The sequence below is a fragment of the Gambusia affinis genome, linkage group LG10 (assembly GCF_019740435.1).
Source record: "Gambusia affinis linkage group LG10, SWU_Gaff_1.0, whole genome shotgun sequence".
Classification (NCBI taxonomy): domain Eukaryota; kingdom Metazoa; phylum Chordata; class Actinopteri; order Cyprinodontiformes; family Poeciliidae; genus Gambusia; species Gambusia affinis.
Window position 1 is genome coordinate 14,945,559 of NC_057877.1, and position 9,657 is coordinate 14,955,215.

The 9,657-nt window shown below is 41.0% G+C and overlaps 1 protein-coding gene across 8 annotated transcripts in view; it reads left to right on the plus strand.

The window, feature by feature from the left end:
- Positions 1–9,243, plus strand: part of LOC122838628 (unconventional myosin-IXb) — a 64,322-nt gene extending 55,079 nt beyond the window's left edge. For 4 of the 8 annotated variants that reach the window (XM_044129389.1, XM_044129392.1, XM_044129391.1 and 1 more), the window contains 12 exons: positions 74–115; positions 196–307; positions 388–461; positions 944–1,136; positions 1,234–1,362; positions 2,341–2,446; positions 2,551–2,682; positions 2,777–2,900; positions 4,944–4,994; positions 6,220–6,335; positions 6,415–6,557; positions 7,807–9,243. In XM_044129389.1, coding sequence (XP_043985324.1) covers positions 74–115; positions 196–307; positions 388–461; positions 944–1,136; positions 1,234–1,362; positions 2,341–2,446; positions 2,551–2,682; positions 2,777–2,900; positions 4,944–4,994; positions 6,220–6,335; positions 6,415–6,557; positions 7,807–8,363 — 1,779 coding nt within the window. In that variant the 3' untranslated portion in view covers positions 8,364–9,243. Of the gene's footprint in view, positions 1–73; positions 116–195; positions 308–387; positions 462–943; positions 1,137–1,233; positions 1,363–2,340; positions 2,447–2,550; positions 2,683–2,776; positions 2,901–4,943; positions 4,995–6,219; positions 6,336–6,414; positions 6,570–6,678; positions 6,733–7,806 lie in introns of all 8 variants that reach the window. The other 4 variants (XR_006371930.1, XM_044129394.1, XM_044129395.1 and 1 more) reach the window with 4 other exon arrangements.
- The last annotated feature ends 414 nt before the right edge of the window (positions 9,244–9,657 follow it).

Here is a 9,657-nt window from a genome sequence, read left to right on the forward strand (position 1 = left end):
ACTCAGATTCAGGATGATAGAGGGGTCTGAATATGAAAACAGAACCATGTTCTCACAGCCTTCTGTCTTCCAGCCGACCAAAGCCAGAAAGAAAAGGAGGAAAAAAGATAAAATTGTAAGCCTTCAGTTTGTATTCTCCTTCTTTTTCCACCCACTCTATTCTAGTTCAATATAAAGTCTTCTTTTTTTTGTTAGATGGAGTCCCTGCTGGACCATGGTTTCATCAACTATCAGGTCAGCATCGTTCAGTCGTGTGACCAGTGCAGCTCCTACATCTGGGGGATGGAGAAAGCCTACATGTGCAGCAGTGAGTAGAAGCCCCAATAAAGACGGCCATGTTTCCTCTTTATTCCTTATCTGAGGACTTTGTTTTGACTTTTCTGACAGATTGTAAAATGGTGTGCCACAAGAAGTGCCTTAGTAAGATAGCCATCAACTGCTCCAGCTTCTGTGCCAAAAAGGTATGCCATGATCCGATTCACTGTCGCTGTTTAGCGCAAAATTAGCTTTACTGCCTGCTGGGGCACAAAGATTGTTCGTATTACACAAATACAAATATGATTTGTAACAGATTAAAAACAAGCGGAAAAGAAAAAGAGAAAAACAGAGGCTTTTTTTCTGTTGTCTGAATTAAGTTATTGAATGTTTCAAGCATGGAGTTAGGAATGTGTAGTTCATTATGGGGCTTCAAAAAACACTTTAAGCTATTACTCCTTTTTCTTTTATGTTTCTGCTTAGAGATTTCCATAGGAAAATTATATGTTGTGGGGTTTTTTACACATTACAATGATTATGAGGGGTAATTTAGTTCAATTTGATTTATAGGACAAGCTTAAATACAACCCTTGTGCTTCTGTCTGTCCCTTCGAAACTCTATTAGTGTTTTCAAATCAAGCATTAAATTTGTGCCGTTGTGTTACTGACTGCTGCTGTGGATCCTCAGAATGATGAAGAGGTGACGGGATGTAACTTCGGGGTGCGAGTTTGTCACCTGGTGAGCGATAAGAACCCGGTGCCAACGGTGCTGGAGATGATGCTGGAGCATGTGGAGATGCACGGCCTCTACACCGAGGGCATCTACCGCAAATCAGGCGCTGCCAACCGGATGAGGGAGCTGCACCAGCGGCTAGAAATGGGTCAGACCCCTTTTCACCTAGCTGGCTTCCATCAGATGTGCAACAGAGATGTCAAGTCTTCACTTTTGTTTTTCTGTTCTGGTTCTGGTGTGTTTAGATACTTATGTGGACATTCTTGAGGACTATCCCATCCACACGGTGACAGGCCTGGTAAAGCAGTGGTTAAGGGAGCTGCCAGACCCACTCATGACCTTCGCACATTACAACGACTTCCTGCATGCTGTGGGTGAGTGGAGGCCTGACGGGACTTCTTCCACTACAGGAAATTGCAGAGTTTTGGAAAAAGGGAACCTGTTCACATTTTTCACACATTACAATCAAAAACCTCGACATATTTCATTTGAACTTTATGCTACGGACTAAGTCAAAATGATAGCATGATTCTGAGGTGGAAGAAAAATCCTCAATATCTTCAAAGTGTAAAAGTAGATAATAAATGGGTATTTTTATTCAACCCCTAAATGAAATTAAATTACACACAAGGTGACTGTTTGCTGTGTAGGTGACCTCAGAAGACAATTGGTTTCCTTGGATTTTATTTAGGAACGTCTGAGTCAAAGGGGATCAATAGAAATGTACATTTTTGGAAAAAATTAAGAGACGACTTAAAATGATCAGTTTCTCTGATTTTATGTTTTTTAGGTATATGTTTGAGCAAAATGAACATTATTCTTTTATTCTATGAACTACTGACTCCGAAATTCCAAGCAAAAATTTACTATTTACTTGCAGAAAATGAGAAATGGTCAAAATATCCAAAACTTCATATTCATTTAGAAGCAACAATGCTAATGTTTTAACTAAGCAAGAGTTCAGAAATCAATATTTGGTGGAATCACCAGGAGGTTTTCAGTGAGGTTCAGTGCAGTGGTCTCTTCATTTTTCATGTCACACATTTCAGAATTTTTGACTAAAAAATTTTTAATTTTTCTTCTACTACACAAAAATGTCCATCTGTCACACAAAGTATCAGAAACTATGGAAAATATTTAAGTGAACCAAAAGTTTTCTCTGTTTCCTGAAGGCAAACTTTCCTCATTCTTTTGTGATCTTATTAATTGGTGTTCAGTTAGATTCAAGACGAAATTATTCTGTGATCAGCTATTTAGCAATTATAATACAAAGGTTGGATATTTGTTAGCTGCTCTGTCTTCATAAACTGGCCTTTTGAACTAAAGTCCTATCTGTTTTCTTTCTCTTTTAGAGCTGCCAGAGAAGCAGGAGCAGCTTCAAGCCATTTACAAAGTCCTGGAGGAACTTCCCACTGCAAACTTCAACACATTAGAGCGGCTCATCTTCCACCTTGTCAAGTAAACATTCTCCACCTGCTGTACTTCCACACATCTAAAAACTGCAGTAAAAGAAGCTGAACTGGCAGAAAATGAGGTACATTTATTTGATTGTGTTCCTGCAGGGTCTCTAAGGAAGAGGAGCACAACCGCATGTCCCCCAACTCGCTGGCTATAGTGTTTGCTCCGTGTATCCTGCGTTGCCCCAACACGGCTGACCCACTGCTCAGCATGAAGGACGTTGCAAAGACCACGACGTGAGTCTGGCCCGCAAAGCAAAAACCTTCAAAATCTACTTGTTGTTTTTAATATTTGATCTGAGCTCACCCAGTGTGGCTCGTTCGCCTGCAGGTGTGTGGAGATGCTGATCATCGAGCAAATCAGGCGCTACAATGAGAAGATGGAGGAGATCGAACAGCTGGAGTTCGCTGAGGCTCTGGCCGTCAAACAGTTGAAACTCAAGAGAAAGAACACAGTGAGTGGGTTCAAATACCTCTGAGCCGTTTACTGTGGTCTGATGTTTAGATCAGCTCAAATGGACTTTGACAGGCGTCAGTCCCACATCTTCTGTCACGTGAATCCAGCATCGTGTCACCACATTTATTAGCTTACGTAGCATACGCAGAGCTCAACAAGTGCCAAACTCTGCAATATTTGGTCAAAGTTTATATGCATTGCTTGTACCTAGATGGGCTTTTAATTTTAGAATAATAAAATAATAAACTCTTATGGAGAGTTTGTTATAAAAGCATACATTCGTAAAGACCTAGCAGTACATGCAAGCAAAATCCGATAAAGCCAGTGCCAGTCAATACCTGTCGTCTTAGGAAGTGAAGTCCTGTCAGGTGTTCAGGTTTAGGTCTGATTTTACATCATCCTCTGTGGTTTGATGTTTGAAGTTTCTGCTCTTCATTGGCATGAAAATATCTGCAGCAAATTGCCTTTTTTTTTTTTTTCTTTTAGCTCTGCGTAACATTTTGTCAAACCTTTAACAAAATCCAAGACGACACCAAGATATTTCTATCAAGGCTTTACCCTTTATTTTCTGTACTCCTTTAGTTGTTACCCAATCTGTGTCCAAATGAAACCTGAAGTGTTTTCACACCTGTTAGTCCGATTTGACTGGAGACCGAAACTGAAACATTTGTTACATTTTCAGCTGCTGCCGTTCACTTTCACACTGCGCTGTGTCAAACAGACCCAACAAACTTCACAAAGTGTCTAAAAAGGCTGATTAGCGCCTCTTTTGTCTAAGGAAACTCCATCAATTCAATATTGACCATAATGATCAATGTTTTACGGATCTTATTCCTTGTTATCTCATGGTTTGGTCTAGCAGCACTGAAAGAAAAGAGGTCCCTTCAGCAGATTGTCAAGCTGTCCTCTAAACGGTTACATCCCTGTACCCCAGCCAGGTACAGCTGAGAGCCTCTTCTGTTTTAAAAGATATTTTTCAACCCTTTTAAAGGGAGTTTCAGCTTCTTCCCTCCCGTCAGAGGTTTTTAGTTCCTCATTGAAGGACGAGAAGCTTTAAAAACAGATTTGTTCCTACTGACATACATGCTCTTAGTGTTTTCTTACCAGATTTTATATAATGAGAAAATTCTTACTGAAACACACTATATATAATAGTTAAATTTTTACATTTATACTCTCCTGTTCCGGGTTTTCAAACTTTGTTTTGAATCTGACCTGTGGAGCTTTGAGCACGATTACATGTGAATGGTTATCTGATGTGCTCTTGCTTTTTACACTATGTGTGTGCTTTGTAACAGTGCAAACCAAATCTACCTTTGGTTGTAAATAAGGTAACCTCTTAAGGTGCATTCACACCATCCTTGTTTAGTCCACTTTAATCAAACTCTTATCAGCTCATCTAGCAAGTCCAGTTTGTTTGGGGAGGTGTGAATGTGCAATCAAACCCTGATGCAAACCCAAAAAAAGGAAAACTCTGCTCCGCCTACAAACCTAGCTCTCGGTTCATTTGAAACTAAAGCGTAAATACAACCAAAACAGAGGGGGCGGGTCCAGCACTAACTGGCGAAATGGGTCATTGTCTTTTACCAAAGGCAAAATAAAATCCTTCAGCAGCTAAAATTTCATTCCACTCCATTTTTGTTTACATGCCACGAAGAAAGATGTTGCGCTCGTGTCTTGATGCAGCGCCACCACAGGCGAGGAGATGAGCAGGTTCCTCGAAGGTTTCTTTGACCCGGTGCAGTGTGAAAGTGAACCACTCCATCTGAAGATGTCACAAATGTTGCATTTTTTGAACTATCAGGTGTGGAAACACCCTAAACTTCAGTCGGGGACAAATCTGTTCTTCCCATTAGAAATAAATTCTGTAGTTTCACCCATGTTGGGGATTATGGATTTATTTTCATGTACTTACTGATCATTAACCATATTCATAATTTCCTCACACAGCATACATCATAAACATCCATTACTTTATCCCATTGCATGGTCTCTCGGGTTTACATTGGTAACACGGTTAATGTTCCTTGTCTCTCTTTAGACCAGCTGCCCTTTATCTCTCAGGTTGACAGCTCATTACAAAGGAGGGGTGGTATGTATCATCCAGACCTCAGGTGTAGTAGATCCTGTAGATGTAGTGTGCAGTAGTTTCCCATGTCCAAGCGCCTGTGCATGGCATGTTAGATCCGGGTGCTGAGTATTTTTCTTTTGTTGGTTTCTCTTGTTATCTTGTATTAATACAGTTTGTTTGTACTAACTGGGAGTAGTCTGCATGTCACTGTTGGTTCAGTATTTGTTCTGCTTGTGATGTGAATCGTTTGTTGTTCCAAGAATACGAAGGGATTCTGGGTTGTGGTCTCTCTTTTATCAGAAGGTGATCTAACAATATAGTGACCTTCAGGGCTTTATGGTATTAATTCAATATTTAAAAACACCACAGAGCTCTGAAAGTCTGAAAGTCATATTATTTAACTGGAACTAAACCTGCTGCCTCGTGTTGATATTCCTTAAACGTTTTTTTTTTCCTAGTTGTTACATTCTAGCCACAGACTTCATGTCGATTTTATGTCCTGATACGACTAAATGAAATCAAGTGCAACCGACTGCCAAGAAGAAAACAAAAAGAGACTAGAGAAGATTTGATATTTGGATGGAGTATTGCCTTCCAGGCGAACAATAATATGATTTTTTGTGTGTGTGTGTGTATTAAAATGGCCCAATCAAAGTCTAAACCTAAATTTGACAAATAATCTGTTGCAGAAATCTTTGAGTCTGATATTTACAGACTCTCTCTGCAGTCTAAAAGAGCTTAAGGTGTGAGTATGCTCCTACTCCAGTAAGAGATCACCTTATATTGCACTGACTTCTAGCACCGGTGTGCTTTTTTAGGTTTATATCTTTACAGCTTTGGGAATTAAAATGTTTCTCTTCCATTAAAAAAAAAAAAAAAACACATACTACCTTGCGTTTGTTTATTACATAAAATCCCAATAAAATACGGTCAAAGTTTGCGGTTGTGACCTGGAATAATGGGAACAACTTCAAGGGATATCAACACTTTTGGCACTGGATATTATTTTTTACACGATTGCTCACAAAGTGTTATTAAATGTAAATGCATGAAGGTCGCAGGCCACATCCACTCTGCTCTTCTCCTGCCCTGACTAACCATTTTGACTCGGTTTCCCATTAAGGTTTGAATCCACTGTGTTTTTCGGTTTTAACTTGTACTTAAACATCTCTGTAGTGACTGCGGTTCAACAATATGGATGGAGTTGGTGGGTCATCATCAGTGTTTGGTGCTGTGTGTTGCGCAGATCCGTGAGAAGGTCAGTTCTGACCTCACCGTGGTCCCCGAGAACGAGCCGCTGGACTCGGACACTGAGACGGAGAACAACCTGGTGGAACGCATCAAGTCCATCAAACAAGAGAAGTAAGAAACCCTCCCTTACCTTTTTCTTCACGTTGATTTGTTTGGGGTTTTTTCTTTAACTTCTTCGTTTACTCTCAAGAGAGGAACTGGCTTTCCGGCTGCCAGAGATGGAGCAGCCCGGTTCGGACCAGGAGAACCTGGACTCTGAAGCATCTCTGAGCTCCGAGAGTCTTCTGGACGAACAGCAGCAGCGCTCGTCCGCACACTGCTGCGAGCCAGAAGGTCAGTAGTAAGGTACAGTCCGGTGTTTCCCTCTTTCTGCCTGTTCATCACACACACCTGTGGGTTTCTGACTGGACCCCGGGGCCGCTGGGTTGGGCCCTTCCTGTCTTTTGTGGTGCAGGTCTGGACCAGTGATGGTGATGGGGCGCTGATGTCTGCTCTGTAAACAAAGCAGGTTGGAGGAACAGCAACCGTGTTTGTGTGTTTGTGTGCATGTAAATTCAAGTGTGGCACAGATGCATGCTCAAACTTCATGACCACATTTGGCAGCAAATCAGCTTAAAATGCATGGAAATTAACATACAGTCATGTAAAAAAAAAAAAAATTGAGGACACCTGTTAGTAATTCTGATTGTTTGCTAAGAAGGGTTCCCATGGTGATGTCTAATCTCTTTGGTTGTCATCTCTGGAAAAGGAAGTGATTTAATTAAAGGGTAAAATCTAAAAAATGATGCATGTTTTAATCTATTCACTTTGATTCTTCTGTCCAGAGAATGTTATCCCAGCAGATCTGGTATTTTTCTTTGTTCTCTTTGGTAAATGTCAGTAGTGATAGTCTGCTGTAGGTCCTGTGATGACATTTTATTTCTTTGGAGATTTTTTTTTTTTTTTTTTTAGCATCTTTCAAGACTGGCTTGGATGTCCAGCCTTGAACTTGTTTGCTGTTGTTTTGAATGTTCCCCACATGTAACTTCATTTAACTCGACAGATGTTGGTCATCTTTCTGCATGCGGCAGTCAGTTCTGGATGCTCTTATGGTGTTTAATTGCTCTTCTTCAGTCCAGAGCAAAGCAAGAAATATAAGAGATTTAAACAGTGGAGACCTTCTTCAAAATGATGGTTCTTATCATTTGTTTTTAATTTATTTTGCTATATTATTAGGAAATAAATGCGTCAAAATCTAAATGTATTTCTAACCAAAAATACACTTTTTTTTCATATATTAATTTAGATTTCTCAAAAAAAATGTAAGATCTTCAAGGTTTATTGCATATTGCTGTTATAGTAATGTTAACGTTAATATATATTAAATGTGCACATGTCCAAATATGGTAAACCTCTTCAGGCTGTCACCATATTTTTCACATGACTCTATTTCATTTTAAATAACATGGTTGCATGATCTTCCATTTTTCTTCACCTTCCTGACTCTGTTTTGGGAAATCTCTAAAAAAAAATAAAAAAAAAATAAAAATCACATTTTTCTTCTTACTCTTGCATCACTTTCTCGTCTTCCCTTCTCTTCCAGGGCACAGTGGCGTCCAGCTGAGAAGACACAGGCCAGTCAGACCTCTTAAGCCTCCAGATCTCGTCCAGCGGACTAAACCCTCTGTTGGGTTTAGGGAAACCTCACCCCTTCTGGGAAACCTCACCCCCGCCAGCTCCACCTCCTCTCTGTCCAGCTGCGCCTCCACGGCATCCGAAACCTCCACGGCTTCCACCAGGCGGCCCCTGCAGCGCCGCAACCCCGTCATCCCAGACACCGTCAAGCTGCCCCCAGGTGTCCTGCCCCAGCAGATGGCCACCGGTTCTTCTCAGACTTTCCCTCTTCCTGGAAATCGAGAGATTTCGTACCCCTGGAAACGGGAGCATCCCGGCCGCCGCAAAGACAGCAGCACCCAGTCGTTGTACCTCGACAACCCAGAGAGTGGCATCCTGCTGCACTTCTCCTCCTGTCCTCCCTCTTCTTCGTCCTCTTTTTCCTCTATCGCCACGGCTATGCTCCAGCAAAAAGATGTTCGAGCCCCCAAGAGTCACAGACGCTTTTCTGACCCAGACATACCCTACATGGATGACGATGTCTGACCTAAGGAGGAGAAGAATGTAACAGAGTGTGAATTTGCTGTAGATTGAAGTGACTTTGAACAGCAAAAACTCAGTATGGCGCTACAAATGTGTCAAAAGTCTTGTATTGTGTTGTTCATCAGTAGAAATAACTGGACAAATTGTTGCCAAGCACCTTTTCTATCATTTTTAATATACTGTGGTTACTGTTGGAGAGCACAGTTTGACTATAGGCTGCATCTTCTGTAGCCTCATGTTTTTTTTGTTTATTTTTTTTTTATTTTGGCTTGTAAAAGAAAACATTGCAGGTTCTAGTCATGCTTTTCCATTCTTTCCTAATGCTGAGAATTGCTAGCTAGTGCCTTGATAATGATAACCCATTTCTCACCCCATAATTCCTGACCAGTGCTAACAGGAGGAGCGTGGGGTGTCCAGAATAAAGAGGGGATTTTTGCCGCAGTATTTCGTGTGTAACGTCTTGAAGTGGAACAAAACGTGTTCAGAGAAAGGACCTAATCATGCTTTTACCCATCACACGAAAGAACACCAGAGAGGAACTCACTGCTTTCAGTTTGCAAAGGGAAATGGGAGCAGCACAAGCCACTTTCTCCAATGGAAAAGAAAGAAAGAGGAGAACACAAGCCTGACCACAACGCCGTGCCACGACTTCCCCGAAGTCTCGCAGAGTCACACCCTTCACTCGGATGTGGACAGTCCCGACGACGAGCGCAGATTGAATTAAATACTAATTTCTTTCTCTGACTGCTGAATGATGTTTGTTAGTCTGTCTGGTTTATGAGGAAGCTTGTTCTGATGTGTAACTGAGGGTGTGTTTGGGACTGAATGTCAAGAGCTGTAATGGTTATTAGTGTTAACATAAAAATACAGGGCGTCATACTTCTGTGTGCTTGACTCCGATACATTATTGAATGTGGTAAACCAATACACACTGACACACACCTAAACCAGATGTTTACATACACTGTATAAAAAAAAAGAGATAATCTCTCATTAAATAATCCTGACTATAGGTTAGTCAGGATTATCAATATTTTTATGTCTTGAATGAAGTTTTGAGCTTTACATTATGTTATAATATAATTCCCTCAAAAACATATCTGCAGCCTTCCTTTGATTCTTTTGTGCATTTTCCAGAAATCCTTGAATCTCCCGTGTCAGCCACTAGGGGGTGCCTAAACGCTTGCTCTCACTAACTTTTCTCTACTTCTAAGAGCAACGTTGTAAACGCATAATGAGAAGCAAGGTGGCGACATTATGAAGGCGGGGTGCCGGAAACGGTAGGAGCTTCTTAAAG